General features: G+C 45.9%; 2 protein-coding genes across 2 annotated transcripts in view; one reads left to right on the top strand and one right to left on the bottom strand.

The window, feature by feature from the left end:
* The window catches only part of LOC126545717 (uncharacterized), a 502,749-nt gene that overhangs the window by 189,204 nt on the left and 289,140 nt on the right, over positions 1-24,405 (bottom strand). The gene's annotated exons all lie outside the window — the stretch shown is intronic.
* Positions 151-24,405, top strand: part of SmD1 (small ribonucleoprotein particle protein SmD1) — a 27,917-nt gene continuing 3,662 nt past the window's right edge. The window contains exons 1-4 of the mRNA XM_050193669.3: positions 151-259; positions 583-659; positions 9,252-9,443; positions 13,870-13,969. Of these exons, the coding sequence (XP_050049626.1) occupies positions 246-259; positions 583-659; positions 9,252-9,443; positions 13,870-13,949 (363 nt within the window). The 5' untranslated portion in view covers positions 151-245 and the 3' untranslated portion in view covers positions 13,950-13,969. The remainder of the gene's footprint in view (positions 260-582; positions 660-9,251; positions 9,444-13,869; positions 13,970-24,405) is intronic.

Below are 24,405 nucleotides of genomic sequence, written 5' to 3' on the forward strand. Positions count from 1 at the left end.
ACAACAAAATTTAGGTAGATATAAAAAAATTAAGCATTATCACGCTGTATACTCAAATAAAATTCAGATAAAAATACTTTAGCTTAACTTTTATCTGCATTAGTTGCCTTCCAGCGTTTGACAATTTTCTCTAGATTTGGTTAAATATCGAAGGCAGTGCAACGCGCCATTTTAAAAACACCGGCATTCGCGTAAACAAAACGTTAGCGTTGGTAGCTCGGTCGGCTTCATAATCCATCGTAATCATGAAATTAGTCAGGTAATGTATAATCTGTATTGTAAGTTGCGTAACGTATAATTGAAAGCACTGATAATTATGTTGTGAGTTCCGTCCTCTGTGCTGTGTATCTCTCGGAACATCGTTTCTTTCGGTGTCGCTCCCGTTTTGTGTTTTGGTCCGATTTACATGCATTTTATTACGCTTGCCTGTTGCTGCCAATGAATTTGCTCTTCAAACTGATTGTCGGCATGGATACGTTTTTTATTATTTTTTTTCTTCATAGACGTGCCTGTTTTGCGGGAGCTGTGTTTAATGCTCTTATCACCCGGGCTTCCAAATGACGCTTCCCAATCTTTCTGCAGATTTTTGATGAAACTAAGTCACGAAACTGTGACAGTAGAGCTGAAGAATGGTACTCAGGTCCATGGCACGATAACTGGTGCGTATTATAGCGGTTCTTTTGCTAGTAGTACGCTGTACTATGCTCGTGTTCTGTTGGTTGCCAATGTTTTCTCAGCTGTGGTCGTTGGTCAAAGTGTTTGTGATCGGCTTGTTCAGAAACTTTGTAAGAAAGGGCTTGTAATATTGTTGAGAAAAGGACATACGTCCTTCTATGGAACGATTTTTCATTAGCATCATAGTGGAATGCTTCGATTTCTTTTTGCAAAGGCAGGCTACTACTGATAAAGCTGAAGTCGTCCTAGTAATTGTTACCAGTAGCCAACTATTTTAGAAACTTCAAACATTGTCGCCAACAGTAAATGGGCGGGATGCAGAAGTTAAGTCTATTATTCTGCTCATTTAATAATGTTTTTTGTGCAAACTCGGGCAGAATCGCCTTGCTTTCTGGGAGATCCCTGTTTGCAGGATTTGTGCGTCTTTTGCTTTAGGTCTAAAAGTTGTTTTACATGCTCATTTGGCTACTCCATGTAGCCGAATGAACATGTAATAAAAAACTGCTCTAACATTTGAAACTCATCGTAGCAAGTGTTACGCACTGCGTAGCTGTGCCGAGCCATAACTGCAAGTTGTCATTGTTATAGAGAAGAAAAAAAAAAAATTTATGTGTGTGTGTGCATGCGTGCAAAAGAATGTCATATTTAATGTATATGCATATGACAGCACAAACAGTTTGACAAACTGTCACCCTTCCTTTACACTTGTAGTTATTTTTCAAAGCAGTGTTGCCTGTTTGCCACATTTTCGATCATTGCAATTGCTGAGGTCCAATGCTACGGCTCTTCAAAACAGATTACACACATAGCAAGTAAACAAAGCCACATTTAGTTAGACGTGATCACAAGAAAAAAATGTGCGTGTGGAACCTGGTTGATAATAACAGTAGGTTATGTGAGCTGTATGCTACAAGCACGGTTTAGCATCAGTGTTTCAAGATATTTTTGACTGTAGTGCGCAGTTCTTGCCCTGCATTTATTTTTGAGATGGCATGCATTTGGTTAAGGAGGGTCAGTGTTATATAAACAGAAAGACCAATCTCTGTAGTAATGTAAATGTGTCTCCGTATTGACTCTCCTTGGATTTCGATTGTCCGTTCTTTAGAGAAATTGTGAATGGTCCAGATCTGTCGGGGGGGTGTGCATGTTATCCTGTGAGTGGCAACTTATTGTACAATAGGCGACTTGCTATTTCGCTTAGCGCCAAGTAACTCCTTTTTGCATCTGGCAGTAGCAAGTATGCATGCAAGTTAGAGAACTTGACAGCATTGACACCATTTCTCCTTCATATTGATATTACATGCTGGCATTCAGTGCTTGGGAACGAAAAGTCACATTGGCATAACAGCTGATACTTGCGTGTCATAATATTGTCCAATGTTGACCTATGGATGGATTGATGGATGGCGGCTATACCCTTTGTAACGGGCGGCAGCTGGCGCCACCTAGCCTTTTGCTCCCCCTCCTATTTTATTATTTTTTTTTCATTTCTTTATATCCTCTTTTCCTTAAGCTAGTTTTCACTCCCCTCCTCCCCCCAAGATAACTATCTAAAAAAGTAGAGGAAACATTATCTCCCCGATTTATGGTATCTCTCCCTTGACTTCCTCCACCAATCCTCTAGCCTCCCCTTCGTTACTGCCACTCTTTTCTCGTCTATTTGCCCTCGTTCCCGGGGAAAACCTAATGTCCCTTCCATATCTGCCGCTGTTCCCTCTGCCAGGGTCGGGCGAAGGTCTGTGCATCTCAGCACTATATGCTCAGTGGTCTCCATTTCGGCTCCGCAAGCTGTGCACCGAAGGTCCACGTCTTCAAATTTAGCCCTGTATGTTTTCGTTCTCAAAACCCCCGTCCTAGCTTCGAATAAAAGTGAGCTGGCCCGCGAGTTATCAAATAAGAGCTCTCTCTTAATCTCCTGTTTTTGTGACCTATACATTGATGGCGCTGGCTTTCCGAGCATTCTTTCTTCCCACATTTTTCTTTCCGTCTCCTTCACCTCCTTTCCCACACTAGAACCACGTTGGACCCCCTCCCTCAGCTGTAGGTATCTATTCCTCAGCTTCCTCGTTCTGAGTGTCCACTTTGTGTTCAAACTTTTCATGTACAGATATTTGTACACTTTTCCTGCCCACCTTTTTTCCTCCAGTGCTGGGAGTCTCTGTTCAAATTTTAGTTTACTTATTGCCTCTCTACCTTCGAATGACGTCCATCCCATGTCCCCCTGCACTCCCTCATTAGGGGTGTTCCCGTGTGCTCCTAAGGCCAACCTGCCTACACTTCTCTGTCTCGTTTCCATGCATGCCTGAACTTCCGATTTCATGCACAGTACTGAATTTCCGAATGTGAGGCCAGGTACCATAACCCCTTTCCATACGCCCCTAACCACCTCGTACCTATTATAGTTCCAAAGTGCCTTGTGTTTCATTACAGCCGAGTTCCTTTTCACTTTTTCAATCATAATTTTTTCCTGTTCTTCCAAGTACTTTTTGCCCTCGTTTAGCCATATGCCCAAATACTTGTATTTTTCAACATGATCAATCTTAGTGCTTTGTATTTCCAATGGTTCCCCCCTTTCTTCATTGTATACTATTATCCCAGACTTCTCTCTACTGAATTGCAGTCCCAATTTTTCTCCCTCCTCTCCACATATGCTCATTAGTTCCTGTAGCCCTACTCGGGTGTCAGCAAGCAGTACAATATCATCTGCATACATCAGTCCGGCTAGTACTTGAGCTACCTTCTGCCCTTCCAGCATATAGCTTATGTCAGTTCCTATTGTGCTCTGTTCTAGTCTCTTTTCCATTTTGCTCATGTAAATCATAAAAAGCAGAGGCGACAATGGACAGCCCTGCCTGAGACCTCTTCTTATTTTAGCTGGCTTTGTAGTTTCCCCCTCCCATGTTATCTCTACCTCGTTATCTGTATAAACTTGTTGTAGGATCTCAATCATCTTTCTATCTAGACCATATTCCCTCAACTGGCTCCATAACTTTTCTCTGTTTACATTATCATAGGCTCCTCTAATGTCTAAAAAAGCTATCCATAGCGGTTTCTGCCTGGCTGTCGCTATCTCTATGCACTGTGTTATAACAAATAAATTATCATCTAGCCTTCTGTTCCTTCTAAATCCATTCTGCAGTTCTCCCAAGATCTCTTCACGTTCTGCCCATTCCTCCATTCTCTTTTTCACCATCTGTATTGCTACTCTGTATATGACTGATGTGATAGTTATTGGCCTGTAGGATTTAATGTTGTCCTTGCTTCCCTTACCTTTGTAAACTAATATCATTCTGCTTGATTTCCAGTCCTGTGGAAGATCTCCCCCTACTACTATTTGTTCAATAAGTTGTCGTAATTTTAATTTACTTTTGTGGCCTAATATGCTTATCAATTTTATAGGTATGCCATCAGGTCCTGTCGCTGTTCCCACGGGGACCTTGTGTTCAATTCTGTCCCATTCCTTACTTGTCATCCTTCTGTACTCCTCCTCTAATTCTGTCCTGCTGTTGTCATTGTTCTCCATTTCGCTACCCACTGGCTCTGCAAATGCTGCCTCTATTGTTAACCTAATATATTCCTGAGCTTCCTCTCCCTCTACCTTTGTTCCTTCTGGTGTGGTCAGTGAGTGCTGAACCACCTCTTTCTTCTTACTCTCTTGCCTTATGTGTTCCCAAAATTTCTTAGAGGCATTTCTGTCTTTTTTTCGTATCTCTAACATCCACTTTACCCCAACTTTTGCTATCTTGGCTTGAATGAATGCCAATGCTTCTCTTTTCATTGCAAGGTAATCCTCCCATTTTGTCTCCACCTCTTCTGGTGTGGCTCCCCTTTTCTTCACTGCTCTGTGTTTTCTGTACGCATCTTTGCGTTGCTCTATGGCCTGCTTAACGTCTCGGTCCCACCAGCTTTTCGGTTTATATTTTCCCTGCTTACTTCCTAGTTTCCTAATCTGTCCCTTCTCTAGCTCTCGTTTAAAAATACCTATTAACTCGTCGTATGTCCATGCCCTTTGCGGTTGCTTGGATACCATGCTTTCAATGTTTTTCGCCACTTCTTGTAGCTGCCTGTCATTCAATTTGCTCATACCTTTCCTTTCTTTAGTTTCTACCAGTGGTACTGTCCTTCCAAAACTGATTTTGATTCGTTTGTGATCACTCCCCAGGCTTTTTGTACCTCCCCATCAATTTCCATACATCCCAACCGTTCATACAGGTTGTGGGACATTAGGCAGTAGTCGATTGTCGAGTGGGTGTTATTTCTTTCCCATGTTATTTTCCCGTCGCATTTAATTTCAGTATTAACTATCACAAAATCATGAGCCTCACAAAAATCTACTAACATCTGCCCTGTTGCATCTGTCGCCCCGTCAAAGTATTCCAAATGTGCATTCATGTCCCCTAGGATGATTATCTCCCGTTTCATGGCTAACTCCCTGATGTCCTTGGCCATACATTTGAAATGTTTTGCATTCTCCTCTTTCGACTCATTCCCCATTTTCAGATACACAACTCCCAGGATTGTCTCAACATTCCCTATGGTGCCCTTGAGCCACATGTGCTCACTGCAGCTCTCCCTTACCCTTTCCCAGTCCTGTCCCTTCACTAGCGCCCCAAGGCCTCCTCCTCTGCGTTCTTTCCTTTTTCTGTTGCACCCAACCCAGGTGTATCCCGCAATGAATGGTGGCTCTTCCTCATCTCTTAAATGGGTTTCGGCAACTCCATATACCTGAAAATTTTCCGTTTGTAACTGTTCTATTTCATCCCACTTAATGCGATTTCTTCCCCCCTGCATGTTGAACCCCACATTTACTGCCTTCTTCCTCTTCCTCCTCCGTGCTCCTGTCCTGCCCCCCCTCCCCTGTCCTTCATCTTTTACGTTTTGCCATGCAGGGTCGCCCTGCGTGCCTGCAAAAAAGCCTGAGCCCTACGACCCACCCTCGTTCCTACCTGCCATCCCGCTGGTGTAGTGTAGTGAATGCCATCCGGGCCGAAAGGGTGGAAGTTTTTCCCCCCAGTCATTCTGTTCACCTCCACCACATCACACCTGAGGGCTCACCCCAATTCCCTAATCATTACATTTGCCGCCACTACCTGTTCTTCAATGAAAGGGCCCTGTCCCCTGACCTCTGGGACAGAACACAGGGCGATGTGCACCGCCTCAGAGATCGCCCTTAATTTCGCCACTCCCTCTTGAATCTGTCTGCCCAGCATTCGCCCCCTATTCTGCAGGATGTCATTCACCCCAGCGTGCAAAATTACCAGGTTTCTTCCCTCTCTGTTTTCATTCAGTTTGCTTTTGGCTCTCTCCGCCACCGCTTCGAATCGAGCCCCCGGCATGCATTCGACCTTCACCCGTCTGTCATACTGCACTGTTCTGAGGAGTGCTGTTTGCATTCGCGATACGTTGGAGCTTCCAACGACCCAGACCTTTCTGTCTTCAAGCAAATCTTGCCTTCCTCCTGTCGTCTCATCCCTCTGTACCTGTGTCTCCCGCGGTCCCCACGTTAACGTGTCCGCCCCCAATTCTGCTCCACTGGGTGATCCTCCTGCTTCCTTTTCCTTTAGTTCCTGCTGTGCCTCCCTCTCAGCTTCTCTCTCTCTCATCTCTTTCAATTGTTTTTCCAATTGCTGCCCTTTCTCTCGCTCCTCACTCCATTTCCGTTCTACAGCCTCCATTCTTGAGGCCCACTCCCTCTCGACCCTTTCCTCAAACTCTGCGCGTTTCGTTTTTTCTTTCTCGAGTTCCTCCTTTGTCCTCTCCATTTCACTCTTTAGCTGCTTCTCCAAATTCTCAATCACCTTACACAGCCTGCACACGAAGCCGTTCCCTTCCGCCTCCGCCACGGTTTTGAATGTCGTTTCATCCAAATAACACCATTGTTCACACCTCTCACACTGGACGAGGTCCCCACCTTCCTCCTTGGCTTTTCTAGCCGGTCATCCCATGAATTCTCTTGTCCTACTGTTATTTAACAGTGTAAAAGCGAGGAAAAAAATTAACTATAATAAAGACCACTGGGAATCTCTAGAAGAATAAAGAGAGCTAGTAAAATAACCAAACCAATAACCAGGGGAAAAAAGAAAAAAAAGGACAGAAAGGACGAAAAAAAACACACTTTTAGCCCTAACTATTAAACATTTAGTCCTGACTGTTATGTGTTGGCCACGACCTACTTTATCGCCCTACTTTGGCTAAGTGTTCGCCTGGCTTCGCAGTGCTCCAATTCTCTGCAACCTACGTTCCTATGCTGGCCCTATCTCCATTCAGATTTCCCGCCGCTGCAATTAGAAATAAAAATAGAAATAGAACTTAGCTGTCGGCATCTGTCCGTCTCGGCGCGATCCCGTTGCCTCCTACTCTAGACATTTGGCAGTGTTGCCTCATGTGTGTACAAGCGATCATGCGTTATACCACTGCATGTTTCTGCGACAACCATTTTAGGCACAAAATTTTTACGGACCAACCTTCATAGCTGCTGTGCACATCAGTGAACAAAATAAATCCCAGTATGATTATTCATTAAAATTTATTCATTAATTAAATTTTTAAATGATGACTAGAGGGCATATTGTAATTACATAATTGAATTCAGCCAGTACTCTATGCATAACCTTTTTCGATGTTCCTTATTCCTAGCACCAACTTGGAAGAAATACAGACACAAACCATGTTGCAAAATGCATCGTTCTTAAGAATTTTTCTGTACTGCAAATTTACACTGTTCAAAAACATGTTAACTAGAACAGCATGAGGTGGTTATTGCAGAAACATGAAGTTTATACATACACGAAGGTTGTGTATGTATTTAAGTGTATCCCTACTGACATGGAGCAAACTTTGAGGATGAAACTGATTATATCTGGCTGGCAACTTCCTGCAGAAGCCTCCAGTATTTTCTGTACCAATAATATAGTGTTTCTCATTAACAAGCTTCTTAATTACTTTATGGTCACAATGTCAATACAAGGCTTCTTGAGCTTGAAGGCTTGTAGAGCACATATGAAAACATCACTTTAAGTTGTTAGTGTAGCTGTTATTTGCATGTTTTAAATAAGGCTGTTTGGTGCACACGAAGCAAGCTGCAGTTGTATTTTAAAGGTCTCATATGCTTTCTTTTAAGCATAAATAGAAGGGCTGGGTAACTATGTATGTCTGTGTCCTGTACAAACCATGCTTCGCAATCGTGTACATATCCTCAAATAGTGTGTCGAAGTCCTTCCATTCCTTCTACACAGAGCACACCATTCGTGCTTTCTTAGTTATTTTGTCATAATGATGGCCCACTTGAAGGATTTGTAGAGTGACATTCTCTAAGAAAGATTTGCCTGGGTGCGGTGGGAAGTCCTGTGCACTTGTGCATACATTAGATGGAAACTACAAAATAGTAAAGAGGTAAAGGGATTTAGTGCAATGTGCAACCATCTGGGCAGCTGCTCAGAGAGGCATTTACTGGCACATATCATGGTTGCACATTGCAGCATACTAAAACACTTCATTGATTGTACTGTATTATAATACTAACCGAACACGCTTGCGGTGGCTCTGAATAAAGTGAACTTTCCTTTAGTGTAAATAGTTTCTCACCAACCAATGTCTTACAACAATGCAAAGCAAAGTCATGTTGATTACAAGAAATCATTGGAACTGTGGTGCAGCAACACCACCACCTGGCATTTAAAGTGAAACATTCATGGTAAACAATGTGAGTGTAAGTTGGCTGTAAAGATTTTATTCATGGAGGAGTACATGCAACTAAGCCTTTTATTTTTCTGGTATGACCATTCCATCATTTCGAATTGTACATTCACTAATTTAGCATTTTAGATGGACTAACGAAACTTGTGTGAACCAGCGATGCATCCTATCACAATCGTCAAAAAAATTGTCGCGACAAAGAAATGCACAGCTTGCCATTGTCAAAATGCTCATAAACATTTGCGTCGGCCAATAGGAGCACTTGCTGTAACCATGTTGCAGTAAAAACGAATCGCAACGCAATGTTTGTCCAATTTTCATTCGCTTCTTTTGCTCTTGATCATTGCACGATGAAATATGGCGCTGTGGCTATCGCAAGCTCAGATCTCATCTTTACGATGATTCCAAAATGGCAGTGTTGTGTCAGTGAAAAGCCACAGTCCAATGGCACCTCTCGACACCCGATTTTTGTTGACAGCACACTAGAGAAGTGCTATTTGCTCAACTTCTCTATCACTTTTCTGATATTTCCCCGTGTGCTAAAGGAACACCTGAGAATTGTGAAAGAAAAGAAAAATAAACTGGATATTTTGACGAAATACACCATTCTAATTACTGAATACCCCCTCAAAGGGCTTGGCGGTCAAACGGTTCAGCATGCCTTCTTGGTCTCATGCTTGCTTTCTGTAATGAGTACTTGGCAACCCCAAACAGTTCCTCTAGGCTTGGAAAAATATTTCTGGGGGAAAATGGCTGGCTTATATTGGAATAAGTGGAGCATTCATTGTGAATGTTGTCCTGGCAATGGCAGTTATCATTATTTCATCTGTGCTATTATTCCTTGTGCATGTAGCAGTGTTGACACATTATTTGATCTGCAGGTGTTGATGTGGCCATGAACACTCACCTGAAAGCTGTCAAGATGACAATGAAAAATCGTGAACCAGTGCAGCTTGATAGTTTGAGCATCCGAGGCAACAACATTCGATATTACCTCTTGCCAGACAGCCTGCCATTGGAGACACTGCTCATTGATGACACGCCCAAAGCCAAGGCTAAGAAGAAAGAGGCTGGTAAGGCTCCTTTGCACGACTAAAACACTTTTGTTTTATTGAAATGTTATGCTTGCTTTTATATTGACACATGTACTTGTTTATCTTTTTCGGGTGACTGCTTTTCACTGTCTAACAAATGTTATCGCTCAGTGTGGGATGCACTTGCATGTATCGGAAGTTTCTCAAATGTTATAGATGGTTCTATCTGCTGTCTATTGTCACAGAAGCTTGTGTAATCGATTGCATGTGCAACGCAAGTTCTATAGAACTTTCTGGAAGGCATGCGGGCACCAGCCATTACTCTGGAACCTTCGATGACTCATGTATAAAAGCCGACGCACTTGACCGGCTGATTACATTTCGCCGATCACCGACCGCGTTCACCGCTATATTGCTGTGCTTTGAGTGTAACTTGCTTTTGTGGGCACAAGTTCGCCCAATAAAAGTTCATTTCGTCATTCACAGGTTTGCCGCTGTATTATTCACCGTCACTACTACGTGACAATATGAAGTGTTACCAGCAACCCTGCTGCTGCAAAATAACCTCGTGCAGCATTCAGTGCACAATGTCTACCTCATTAAAAATCCTCCGCGTCACCCACCTACTGACGACTGTTGCTTCAAGATGTGCATCTCAAATGCCCGAGTCTCAGTATGCAAAGTCGCTGTTCTGTTTTTCAACTCACATGGCATCTCAACAAGCTTTGCTCTTAGTGATATCCAGAATCTATAGAAATAAAGCTTTGGATCGCAACTTAGTGACACTGAAAAGGTTCCGAGTGCTCTAGATTCAATTATACAGTGGAATCTCTACATAAGTAACTACAGAGGACTGCAGAAATTAGTTCGTTATTCTGAAACATCATTACACTGAAAGCCTGAAAACTAATACAGTGGCCAATTTCTCAAGCGCGGAAGGGTTTGCAAAAATGTTCTATTAATCTGAGGGTAAAGGAATGAATATAGGCAAAAATCAGTACTACCAGCATGGAAAATTTGTCTACTGACTTGCTCTAGTTGTTTATTTTAAATTTTGTGATGGTCGAGGCTATGGGGCCAATTTATGCTTGCACATGGTTTCGCCGCCACAAATTGAGGCTGTCGCATGCAATATTGACTGCGGTGCTGGCAGTTTCCGTTTGGCTGCACAAATTCAGTTTGGTGCTTTCTGTTTATACATGACCTTTACCATTCCATCCAGGGTGATCCTACAATAGATTTAAATTAAGCTTAAATTTAATAAATTAATACTAATCAGTTATTTTATACATATTTCATGCTCACATCATTCAATAGCACGAACATGACATTCAAGAAAGTTCAAATTAACCCTTTCGCTGTCACCGACGTACCGGTACGTCATGGCGTTCCCGCCCCTCTGTGTCACTGACGTACCGGTACGTTCTCTATCGTGCGTTCAAAATTTCGCGCCTGAGCGCGAAGCTGGCGTTCCTGGATTGGCCCCGCCATCTGTAGAATATTTCTACAAGTTCGTATTTTCACCCAGCACTGTGTTGATACATGTATTGAAGAGTACGGTGCGACTGCCACTCCCCCCTTTCTCCTTTTTCTCCTTGCTCAGTGGCACGGTCGCTCCGCGTTCGCTGGATCATGCGTCGCGCGCGTGTGGCTATGGGTTCAAGGGTTGTTCTGCCATCTCCGCTGGTTTGAAGGTTTTTATTTTTTTCTTCTGTTGGTGCGTCTGCTACGGCGCGTCAAGTTCAGGGGCACGCGCCGTTGCCTCTCCGAAGAGAGATCGACACATGATTGCTTCTCTCGCCGCACCTTCGCTTCCGGCTTGCTGCAGTAAATGTAAAGCCCCTCAAACTTTGTTTTATCCTTTTTCCATCTCACTTTATCTTCTTGATCACACAACGTCATGTATCTCTCCGTTGTGCGGGCGATTGAAAGCGCATCCTCCCTGCCCGCGGTTAGTTTCGGATGGCTGCGCGCGCGGGACCTTCGTCTGCTCGTTGGAGCAGTGGCTCTTCCGAGTCGGACAGCGTCTCATCTGAGGAAGAAGTGAGTTCTGAATCATCAGATTCGGATGGTGAAACCGCAGGACCATCATCCCGGAAGCGTGCGCGGCAAACGGAAGCTATGTGGAAGAAAGGAGATTTCTCACCGACGTTGTTTCCTTTCGACGCGTCACGTTCAGGACCGTCCGCGAGCGCAACCCTACAACCGGATACGCAAGAAGGTGATTATTTCAAGCTGTTTTTTGATGAGCCAATCATTTCACACATCGTGAGTGAAACGAATCGGTTCGCGCTAGTGAAGACAAGCGCACAAGGAGTTGCGCGCACGTCGCGGCTGAGAGCTTGGGTGGAGACCGATGCAGCAGAAATGTACTGTTTCCTTGCGGTCGTTCTGCTGAGGGGCCTGGTAAAAAAGAATGCCTTGCAGGACTACTGGAGCATGAACCCTATGTTGCACACCCCATTCTTTGCAACCATTTTTTCTTTGAACCGCTTCCTGCTCCTCCTGCGGCTTCTCCATCTGAGCGACTCCACAGATATCGCAGATCGGCTGAGAACAGTGCGGCCATTTATGCAAGCAATTCAGGACAAGCTGAGCAGCCTACTAATTCCGCACCAAGACCTGTGCATAGACGAGTCTATGATGCCATGGAAAGGGCGGCTGTCATTTCGGCAGTACATTCCTTCAAAGAGGCACCGCTTTGGTGTCAAGTTATTTGTTCTCTGCGATGTGAAAACCGGCTACATACTGAAATTTGTTGTATACACTGGAGCGACGACAAACATAACCATGGTCAAGGATTTGGGATTTTCTGGCTCCGTCGTTCTAGAGCTACTTCAAGACTACCTCGGAAAAGGACATTCGCTATTTGTGGATAATTGGTACAGTAGTCCAGCACTGTTCAACTGCCTTCAAGATAAAAAAACCAACGCATGTGGAACTGTTCGGACCAACAGGAAGGGGCTTCCAAATTTCTCAAAAAAGATGAAGAAAGGGGAAGTGGAGTCATATCACACCAAGGCGCTTCTTGCGCTCAAATGGCATGATAAGAGAGATGTACATGTCCTAACGTCGATGCATGATGCACGTCTGGAAGACACAGGGAAGGTCGATAGGGTAACAGGCGAGAACAAGCGAAAGCCCGCATGTGTTCTCGAATACAATATGAAGATGGGATTAGTGGACAAGACGGACATGATGATGAGTTTCAGTGAAAGCATTAGGAAGAGCCTCAAGTGGTACAAAAAGTTTTTTTTTTCATATTATGGACATGTGCCTTCTAAATGCCTTCATCTTGTGGCGTGAAAATGGTGGACGCAAAACATTGGGCGAATTTCGCTTGAATGTCGTGTACCAACTGATCCAAGAGTTCCACACTGCTAGGAGGAGAGGTGGAAGACGGAGTGGTGATGACCCGACGAGGCTAACAGCCCGACACTTTCCTCAGATGGTTCCTCCGAGCGAAGCCAAAGGGAGCCGCACCCAACGGAGGTGTCACGTGTGTGCGAACACTGTTCGAGGGCAAAAGAAAAGGAAAGACACCCGTGTGATGTGCGCCGAGTGCGACAAAGGCTTGTGCCTGGACCCATGCTTCAAGATCTACCACACTCTCAAGAAGTATTGAGCAGTTTTTTTTTTTCATGTTACCCTCATTTATAGTCAAGCAGCTGATGATGATGATGATGATGATGATCACTAACAGCTGCAGAACACTGAAATGTGCATATTTCATTGACAATGTTATTTGTAGACCAATTATAAACAAAAATAAATTGCTATGTTCATTCCCTGGTATGCTCGTTCGCTGAAACCAAGCCGTCACTGGGGGGGCGTCACGGCCAGAAATGTCCGACAGCGAAAGGGTTAAAGTAAAACAACTTTGCTGGGGTCTTTATTTAATTTGACAGCAATTGACACTTTCTTAAAATGACATATTCTTTGTATATATTTGTGTGCATCTGCTTATTCACTGCGGCATTGAACTTCCTTATCTCAAGAAACATGTATACAAGTACTAGAGCACTTCTTGCTGCAGGAAAATATAAAAAACGTTGATTTAAAGTTTCTTGAAAAAATCCAATTGGAGCGAATCCTTTTGGAACACAGTGCAGCATGTGTTTGGGGACTGTTTATTAAGCTGTTTGTTCACTGTTCGTCGTGAAGTGTGCTGATACTTTCAGTTATCATTGCAGCATATATTAGGGGTCTGCAGTTATGTACAGCTGGTGACATTTCAACATTTTTTTGGGTGAGACACGTTTGCCAATGTGTACTTATTAGATGTCTTTTTCTGTGATATGTACAGCTGGTGGCATTTCTACATTTTTTTGGGTGCGACATGTTTGCCAATGTGTACTTATTAGATGTCTTTTTCGGTGATGTGTACAGCTGGTGACATTTCTACATTTGTTTGGGTGCGACACGTTTGCCAATGTGTACTTATTAGACGTCTTTTTCTGTGCAGCCACAATGGGTCGCGGTCGTGGAAGGGGCAGAGGCCGTGGCCGAGGACGAGGTGGTGCTAGGGGCCGAGGACGGCGGTAGACATGGGGCAAGGCACGAAGGTAGTACTTTTTCTTTTATTAAACTTCCACACCACCTGCACAATTCTTAAGCTGCGACGAAGTGACTGAAATTGTTCATTTTCCAAAGTGTATGAATGACTGGTTGCATGCCGTGCTTCATGGCAGTGGTGTCATAGGACATTAATAAAAAAGCAGAGAATTGGTCAAGTTGGTTAAGATTCATGGTTGTGCAAATGTAATTGCCAAGTCTTCTGGCGCACCCTTTCTAAAGTGGCACTTGGGTCTGTTGATTATTTTGGGATCACAGGTCTGCGCGTCCTTGAGTCTGACTAGAAAGACCACTTTGTAATTATGCCAGAGGGTCTTTTCTTCTAGAAGGAACAGTCGGCAGTTCAAAAGTGTTTCCAGAACATTTTGGATGATTCTAGTAAGATAAAAACTCATGCTGTTGAAGTGCTCAAAGAATTCAATTGGAACAGCTTGTCGAATCCTGTGAAGATGGAAAAAGGCCTTTTGCTGAATGCATTATTTACTGTGAGAACGCTTAAGCAGGGAAACCCTTTAAGAACAACTACAGTCAAACCCGGCTATATCGAACTCGCAAAAAAACTCCTATCAGTTCGATATAGAACATAATTCGATATAAGCCTGCTAAATAATTGGATGTCATAAAAGCACATACCATTTATAAAATCACTTTATTAATGAAACTGGCTTAGTTTGGCATAAATTAGTCCTGCATTTTCTTCTGCTTGGGCAATTTCGCTGCCTGCGACGCACGCACTTCCCCACGTTGTCTAAGGAGTCGGAGCAGCTGAGGCCGCAACCTTCCGCGTTCGCGCAGAAGCGCCGGACTAATGCGAGTGCACCAATCACTTCGGAGGTTGTGGGCAAAGGACCGTAGTTGCTTTCCTCAATGTGCCTACTTTCATTTGTGCTCGGTACGATGTCGGCGATGTAGTCTTCGTTTCCGGGCTCCACCGTGGTTGCGACACCATCATCTGCACTCACAAACTCGTCCAATGTTGATTCGAATGTCCCGGAAATTTTGACAGCTTGCTCCAAACTTTGGCAAAACCGGCAACGGCTTCGTTGCGTTGATCAGAATTTACAGTCCTCACCGAGCACGCGGAAACCGGCACGTATGAAGAACCCCTCGTACACGGCCGTGCGTACGCATCGGGCGCCATGGGCACCGGGTTGCGAGTCTGGCCACTTTAGCCATAATCGTGCCGAGAGTGCTCCTCGGAATTTTGCACGCTGCGGGGACAACTAACTTCTCATCGCGTTCGACGCGATTTATGATTTCGAGCTTCACGACGAAAGGCGAATTCTGCCGCTTCATCACGGCAACACTGCGGGAGAAGGCCCACAAGGCACAAACACGATAAACCAGAGAAGCAGCCAGACAACTCGCACTTTCGCCATCTTGGACGAAGAGAGCACAAGAGCCTCTGATTGGCTGTCTGAGCAAGCGCTGTAGGCGGGCCAGGATAATTTTTTGCTGGGGAGTATCGCTAGATAGTGATCTAAGGAAAGGAAGGACGCTTGATTCTGCAACCCGTGAGGGAGCACGGCGAAGCGTCGTCAGGGGAGAAGGGGTGGAAAGTGAAAGATGATAAAGAGGGAGGATGTGGCCTAATAGACTCCACTATGCGCGGCAGGGGGAGTGTCGACGGCTCGCCCGAACAGCGAACAGCCCGAGGCAGCGCGGTCACGGTAGGGAGAGCGGTTGGATGGAGCCGCGCCGCCGGGTTTCCCTGCTACCGCGAGGGAAAGCCAACTTCTGGGGGCACTTTTCCGCCGCTTGACGTTCAATATATCGGGAGTCACTGCAATATTTGTTCAATGTAAGCGTAATTTTTGCTATACAGTCGCCGACCGATTTTCCGGACTCCAAAAATTCGGACATGCCCGATTATTCGGTCAGCTTCGCGGCACCGCCATTCTCCCCATAGACCATAATGTATAACAACTGCCGAAAGTTCGGACGCCCTGCAACCCCTCGTCTGATTTTTCGGACACTTCTTGAGCCAACTCGTTCGAGGGCATCATGCACCAACTCTGACCGCGGCGCATAGTTCGACTTGCTGAACGCCATTTTTGTTTTGAACGGAGCCTCCTTGCTTCCCCACGAAGTGGCGCTACTGGAAATCCCCGCTCATCATCATCGTTTCTGCCTGGTTCGATAGAGTGGTCGTACAGTAGTTCCGGTTTCAGCTTAGTAAGCCATGTCAAGACAATCCAGCAGCTGATTTCTTTCTTTCGCGCACGACGCTGCGAGTAGCACGTTTTTCGTTCGTGCGACTGGTGTCGGCACGGTGGTGTTTGCGTTGTGTGCTGTGTCGAGGTTTCGGTGATCCAACGTGGCGTACGGAAACATCGCATCAAGTGTCTAATGGCGCCGACAGTGCCCGCGCAGACTGCGCTGGGGAATGCCGGCAAGCGGGTGCCGGGAGGCCTAAGATTTGTCGCCTTCCGATGTGCTCCCTACTGACGCGGAAAATATTCTGCCGAGACCTGCGCAGTGGTTGCATTGTGATTCCGGACACCGTCTCATTTGACAGTTTCACAAGTGCTGACACTGCTGTACTGACATGCGCAGAACTCAACGACGGCGAGATCGTTCGTCAGGTTTCTGCTGCTCCGCCGGACGATGACTCCGAGTCGGAAGATGACGCACCATGTGCTACGCTGCCGTCGCATGCGGAGCGTGCACAAGCAGTGACTGCGCTTTCAGCCGCCTATAGTGACCGTACGACCCTCTCCGAGATTCAGGCTTATCTGATTGCGCGTAAACGGGACAGCGTGCAACGGCGCACTCACGATTTCTTCAAGCCTACTGCCGAGCCCGAATAAGTGCGTGGAAATAAAGGATTTCATTTTTTTTTCTTAATCTGCTTTTTCGGACACCTGTTTATTCGGACATTTCCGCAGTCCCCGTGAGGTCCGAATAAACGGTCGGCGACTGTATATACTCATTGTAACTATACCGTGACCAGAAATGGTTCGATATATAGAATAATTCGATGTAAATGAGTTCGATATAGTCGGGTTCGACTGTATTTCTAAACATTCTACGTGGCTTTATGCTGTTTCGTGTTTTTTACCATCTCACTTACGCCAACAGTTGATGCTCCAGTCCTTGTGAAGTGTTCTGTAACTGTAGGAGATTTTATGAAGGGACAACCCACATATCATATTTACTCATAATCTATGCTGGCCCCGATTCTAAGCGGACTCCCTAAAGTCCCAAGCCAGAAAAAAAAAAAAAAAAAACCTACCTGGAATGTAGGCCAGACAAAAAAAGCAAGGATAGCATTCACAAAATTAAAACAGCATTTATTGAAAATGAACATGCCAAGCTTATTACAAGTCGCTATCTTCCTTATCACTATCATCTCCTCAGTGCAGCCGGCACACGCAAGAAGCGTCTCCCGTTGCCCCCTCCAACAATGGAAATTTTTCTCATTGATGCTGAAGTCCCGCCTGGCTTGACGATGCCTCTGCAGCTAGCACAACTTTTTGTTTGAAAGCGGCAGCATAGTGGCATCCCCTGTTTGATGCAATTACAATAACGCCACGCTGCACTTCAATACAACGCAGGTCAGAATGGCGACGTCACGCGTCTACTTCAGTTGGCTATTGGCGCAGCTAGTAGCGGTTGCGATATCGACTTTTCTGGCTGAAACTAGCTATACACCGCATTTTTCAGTTGCTATTAAAGACTATCGGCCTAGATTCGAATAAATGTGGCATTTCTTTTGTGTTTAGTATAGATGTAAAGGACTTTATTATTCTATGCCCAGTGTCCGCCTAGTGTGTTAAAGGAGCCCTCACCAGGCCACATGGCAAAGTTTGGTTAGACACTGGAAGTTGTTACATTCCCTGTAAGGAGTGTTCTGCCTCAACAGTTCTTCAAATTAGTTCAGAGAGAAATATTTGCTGTGTCGAGAACCTGTGATTTCAGGAGGCGAGCTTCAGCGCCAACATACACACACCGCATGCCCAGTCTAGCCTCCGCAAGCGAAATTCCTTTCCTGCATTCTCCCATACTGGAGCCGGAGGATCGAGTGACGAATAGGTCATGGGCCCTGCCTTCTTTTTCTTCTTTTGTCTCTCTCTCTCTCGCTCTCTTTCCCTCACATTTTTGCTAAGTGGCACACTTCCAGCGACAGTCTCACATGCGAGCAGTTGCATTTGTCTCATTTCGCACAGCCGGCGATTTTGCACGCTCTGCATGTGACTGCCTGGTAAAGAAACTAAAGGATGACCAGTTGGAAAAACCCTGGGAAAATGGTGCATGGAAGAATGCAGCTGTAATACACTCCCACTGCATTTCACACAGGATAAAGAAAGTGGCATTACAGTTTGAAGTGAATACTAGCATTTTCAGCAAAGAACCTTAATGCCATTTGACCGATAGTTCACAAACATGCCCCTTTCAAAGAATGTTCAGTCAGTGAAGGGTACCTAAATGTGTGCCTTGCCTGTGTAACAACAATTACTCTGTGCCATATTCTTGTGGCCTTTTGTATATCAGCTAAACTGGCCATTGCCTTAAATTTAACATTTACTCTATACAGTCAACGACCGATTTTTCGGACCCTCTAGGGAACGTAAAAACGTCCAAAAATTCAGGCAGTCCAAAAAAACTCACCTTTTTTCTTTTTTTCTCGTATCTAGAGGTAAAGGGCGAAGTACCAGGCTTCCGAAACCCTGCCAAAGCATCAGTGAAATAGCTATAAAAAGAGGCGTTCAAAAACTGTATGCAGCCAACTGCCGGTTTATTATGTACATGTGCATCGTCGGGCAGCCGGTGTTATTGCTGCAGTGGCTTGAAGAACTTGTTGATTGTTGTTTGGACGGCGTTCCGGTTGCATGCAATCATATTCGCCTCGATCTGAACAAGGGTCATGTCAGCACTGTACACCGTTGAAAGAGTCAACAGTGCTCGCGTCAACTCTGTGCCTGTAGACGGCGCCGGCATTGGCTCCTCATTTTAAACATCGAAGTCTTCTGAATCCCCCACAACCTGATGAACTATTTCCTCGTCAGTCAGTTCTGCGCAGAAGTCGAGCTTGTTGTCAGCGTCAACAAACTGTTCAAAAGTTATTTCCGTGGGTATGAAAACCCCAGCAGAGCCGAGGTCAGTGATCACATCGTCCATGGGCGGGCACACGTCAATCGTGTTGTTGCTTTCAGGCAAGTCTGATTCCTCTGTGGCGAGTACGAAGCCCGCGTGGCGAAAAAAGTTGCAAATCGTGTCTTGCCTCACTGCCTTCCATGCGTCCGCAAGCATTCCAACAGCAGACCGAAGATCAACGTTGTAGCCTTTGCTGTTTTCCGCACACAGCACCATGCGGTTTAGTACCCGTGAACGGTACAAAAGTTTCAGATTGCGGACGACGCCTTGGTCCATTGGTTGGAGGACTGCAGTCGTGTTGGGTGGCATGAATTCCAGCTGGACAGCCTTCAAATTTTTGATGACCATGAGCGGCGCAGTTGTCAATGAAGAGCACGACACGTCTGTTCTGAAGCTCAAACTTCCTGTCCAACCTGCATACGTAACTTTTGAACTGCTGAGTCACCCATGCCTTCCCGTTGGCTCCGTTTAACACTGCCAGCGTTGCCCCTTTAAAGCACCTCAGATTCTTTGACTTCCCGATTACTAACAAGGGAAGCTTCTCGCTGCCAGACATGTTGCTGCCGACAAGAACGGTCAGCCGTTCTTTACTGTGCTTGCCACCATGGCATGGGTCACCAGCAAAAGCGAGCGTTCTTTCCAGCAACATCTTAAAGAACAAACCAGTTTCGCCGCAGTTGAAAACGTTGTCTGCAGAGAACTGCTGCAACAAAGACTGAAGTTTTTCGTTGCGGTACTGCTCAATAACTGCACTGTCGACGGCGCCCCTCTCACCGCACATCTTGAAGTTGAGGTCATTCCGATGTTTAAAGTTCCTCAACCATCCATCACTAAATTTAAAATCCTCAGTGTCCATTTGAGCCCCGAGACCGGCAACCGCTTTGATATCATCGAATTAAGCCACACGACGAGAGCTTCCTCAAGCTTTGGATGAACACCTTGGCTTGCATTCTTTTTTTGGGAACTAGATGGTTTCTCAGTCACTTCCAAGATCTTGCCCTTGTTCTTGAGGAAATCCGAAACTGTTTGCTTAGAAATGCCGAAGTCCTTGCTCACGTCAGCCTGTGGTCGGCCGCTCACGACTTGCTTAATAATGGCGGCTTTCTTCTCCATCGTTAACCGACGGTACTGCTTTCAGCGCTTCGATGCCATCGGCAAGGAGGATGAAGACGGAGGGGGGCCATCGAAGGCAAGTGAAATCCTCAAGTTGCGAACAGTGGAGTTCGCTGATGAGTGTCGAAGCACCTAGGCTTAGCGTCGCAGAGCACACTTGACACAACAGCACAACCACACACCATGCTAGCCAAAACGTGGCCTGTGCAAACAAACGAAATGGCGCTGCTCCGGAAACTCCGCCGGAGGCGGAAGTGCGGCGATGAACATAGCCAGCGTGGCCAGACCAAATCGGTGTGTGACAGCTAGATTCGGCTAGTTGTGGTTCAAAGCAGTGATATGCTTCGGCTGCAAGTCGATTTCCTTCTCAAGGGCGCTGCGCGAAGAGCCAAAGGACCTTTCGTCACGTCGAAAAGTCCGGAAAAATTGGACGACGGGGGGTTCGAGCGTCCGAAACTTCAGATGTCCTTATACATTGATTCTATGGGGCTTGTGGCGGTGCAGCGAAGACGTCCGAAATATCGGGCATGTCCGAAAATTCAGTCGTTGGCTGTACCATATTGTTGTGGCCTTTTGTATGTCAGCCAAACTGGCCATTGCCTTGAATTTAGCTTAACTCTTTCGTTGCCACGCCTATTCAAATCTATCACCGGTGATCGATGCTTTATATTGCCGATTTTGACATGTTGGAGCAGTTCCTTGTCCAAGAAATTCTGCGCTCGTTTCTCCCCTGGCGAAACGATTTCACCTCTAACGGGTGTACATTTCCGCCGCTTCCCTTCAAGGTCGCACCCACGTGTGCGAAACGTCTCTTGTTTGCGACGGCGCCTCTTCGAATGATTGGAAATTATTATTGTGTTGTTAACTGTCACAACAGCAATGTAAACGAGAAAGGGTTAATGCCACCAGTGAAATTCTGCCGATTCACAAGAAAATGGTACGAAAAGAGCAGACGACAGACGTGGATTACTGCGGTGCGCCGAACGAAGTAAACAACTGGCAAACGAAGCGATCTCGTTCATTGATCACTCATGAGTGTAGGACAGTTTTTATATGTAACCCACACGAGTTTCATGATTACTCGGTATATACCGTATTTACTCGCATAATGATCGCACCCCTGAATTTCGTCGTCAAAATTCGATTTTTTTTTTCTTTCCCGTGTAATGATCGCACCCTGAACTTGTCGCAGCGATATGTCGTTTGCTAAGTCTAGCTAATGACGATCGCGCTTACCATCTGTCGAACGCTACGCAGACGATTCTTGAAGATGTACCAGCGGTCTGCACGCACCCAACATTCTTAAGCAGATTCCTCATGTCATTCCTTTTATTACTTTCCACACTTCCATGAAAAAAAATAATAGCTACAACCAAACTTGCCTCGGCTTTATTATTTGTAGGCTTCATAATGGTTTTTGGTTTTGGTCAACAATAACAACATAAAGGGCGCCTTTCAATTCCTCTCATCTGCACTCGTGGGCATGCAACAAATCTTGAGCGGCAACGATAGTGGCCACGTTTACACTGATATGTTAGAAGTGTACCCTATTCATACGCCGACGCTTGTAACACAGCTAAGATATTCACCCACCCTTAGCGGAAACGTGCCGTATTAGGCTAGCAGTGAAGACGTATGCCGCAGTTTCCGCAGCATGCCCGCCATGTGTTTCTATGTCACTGGTAGCTAAGCGCGCCCATCTCTGTTTCTGTCCCCTCAAAGTGGACATGGCTACGTTATTGTCGCAAACTTGCCGATATTAACGATATTATTCATTACTGATATGGAAGAAACTGTTTCAATGTGCGTAATGTACTCTCGACAAGAAAAAGAATTGCGTTCAGAGCGTTCGGCTTGCTCCGCCAGCCGCCATCTTTGTATTGGTGTCCCGCATTGACAGCGGCAGCCGCCTGCTTGTCATCCCGCAGCAATGCGGGATGAAACAAGAAAATGTTTCTTTTCGTGGGAAATTTAACCTGCATAATGATTGCACCCCTAAATATGCGTCAATTTTTTTGACCAAAAAGTGCGATCATTACGCTAGTAAATACAGTGGAACCCCGTTCATACGTTTTTCACCGGACCGAGGAAACAAAACGTAACAGCCGGGAAAACGCAACAGTGAGGAAAGCTCCGAAAATGAATGAAAAAAGTGCAGCTTCAGCTATAGACAATTTATTTCCACAGAGTACGCTTAGAACTTAAAAATGTCTAGAATGGTGGCTTGCCATTTCTTTCGCTCGCTAGAAATCACCACACGTTTCTCGATAGCCCGGAAGGCCGCATTGCTGTCAGCGTCGCTGTGAGGTGCGACGTACCTGCGGAGGAGGTCCAGAGCCGCGTAGGCTTCTCCAAAGCTACGATTTGGCAACTCCCCGGCATCATGCGGCTCGTGCTCCTCCTCGTCACCGCACCACGGCAATGGCAACGGACGAAGGAATAGCTGCGGGAAATTTTGCCCTCTTTGGCATAATCATGCTAACTTGCTAACGATTGTTTAGTAGTATTGCTGCGGAGCGCGCACGTCCGATCAGCCCGGTTGCGCGCAGCGCGGCGTGGTTTCGCGAGAAATGTAAACAAGAGAGGAGAGCTGGCCCGATAGGCGGAGCAACGCCATGAGCAACGCCAACTTCCAGCTTCCCTTTAGCTATAGCTTCACAAAAAGTGACGTCAGGGCCTCTCCTGAGTTTCCTTCCTCCGTGAGTCGACCCATCCAACAAACCATGTGACCGTAATCACAGTGATGATAGTGAGAGCATTTTTCACGAATGGCCACCTAGTGGCGGCCTCTCGAACTGGCGTGCGGCTTCTTGCAGCCAGTTCCATAGCCAAGCCCGGTCAAAACTCGTCAAAAGCCAAAATGGCGGATGGAGCGCGTTGCCTACTTTAGCCCAGGCGGGTTCGGGTTGCGACGCATCATGCGGGAACGTTTTCACAGCTACTACGTAACAGCGGGGTTCCTTATACATTGGATCCTATGGAAGCTATGCCGGGACCGGATGAAAACGACGTAGCAGCCGGGAAAACGCAGCAGTGAGGAACGTAACAGCGGGGTTCTACTGTACAGTGATCGTTTTACAGTCGAACCCGGTTATATCGAACTCGCAAAAAAAGCTACTATCAGTTCGATATAAAGCATAATTCGATATAAGCCTGCTAAATAATTGGATGTCATAAAAGCACATACCATTTATAAAATCACTTTATTGATGAAACTAGCTTAGTTTCGCATGAAATAGTCCTGCATTTTCTTCTGCTTTGGCAATTTCGCTGCCTGTGACGCACACACTTCTCCACATTGTCTAAGGAGTCGGAGCAGCTGAGGCCGCAACCTTCCGCATTTGCGCAGAAGCACCGGACTAGTGTGGGCGCACCAATCACTTTGGATGATGTGGGCATAGGACCGTCGTTGCTTTCCTCATTGTGCACACTTTCACTAGTGCTCGGTACGATGTCGGCAATGTAGTCTTCATTTTCGGGCTCTCCCGTGGTCGCTACACCGTCATTTGCACTCACAAACTCGTCCACTGTTGATTCCTCAATAGCTTCCGGAAATTCTAACAGCTCGCTCCAAACTTCGGCAACACCGGCAACGACTTTCTCGCATTCATCAGAATTTACAGTCATCACCGAGCACACGGAAGCCGGCACGGCTGAAGCAATTTCGGATGAACCACTCATACACGTCGGGCACCGAGTCGCGAGTTTGGTCGCTTTAACCCTAATCTCCCCCTTATTCTTCAAGATCGTGCTGAGAGTGCTCCTCGGAATCTTGCACACTGCGGGGACATCCAACTTCTCACCGCGTTCAACCCGATTTATGATTTCGAGCTTCACGGCGAAAGGCGAATTCTGCCACGTCATCACGGCAACACTGCGGAAGAAGGCCCACAAGGCGCACACACAATGAACCAAAAAAGCAGCGAGACAATCGCACATTCTATGTCTTGCACGACGATGGCACAAGAGCCTCTGACTGACTGTCTGAGCAAGCGCTGCGGGCGGGCCAGGATCATTTCTTGCAGGGGGGTTTCGGCGGCTCATCCGAGGCAGCGCAGTCACGGTAGGGAGAGCTGTTGGATCGAGCCGCACAGCCGGGTTTTCCCACGACCACGAGGGAAAGCCAACTTCTGGGGGCACTTTCCCACCGCTTGACTTTCAGTATATTGGGAGTCGCTGCTATTTTTGTTCGGTGTAAGCGTAATTTTTGCTATAT

The sequence above is a fragment of the Dermacentor andersoni genome, chromosome 1 (assembly GCF_023375885.2).
Source record: "Dermacentor andersoni chromosome 1, qqDerAnde1_hic_scaffold, whole genome shotgun sequence".
In the NCBI taxonomy this organism is placed as follows: domain Eukaryota; kingdom Metazoa; phylum Arthropoda; class Arachnida; order Ixodida; family Ixodidae; genus Dermacentor; species Dermacentor andersoni.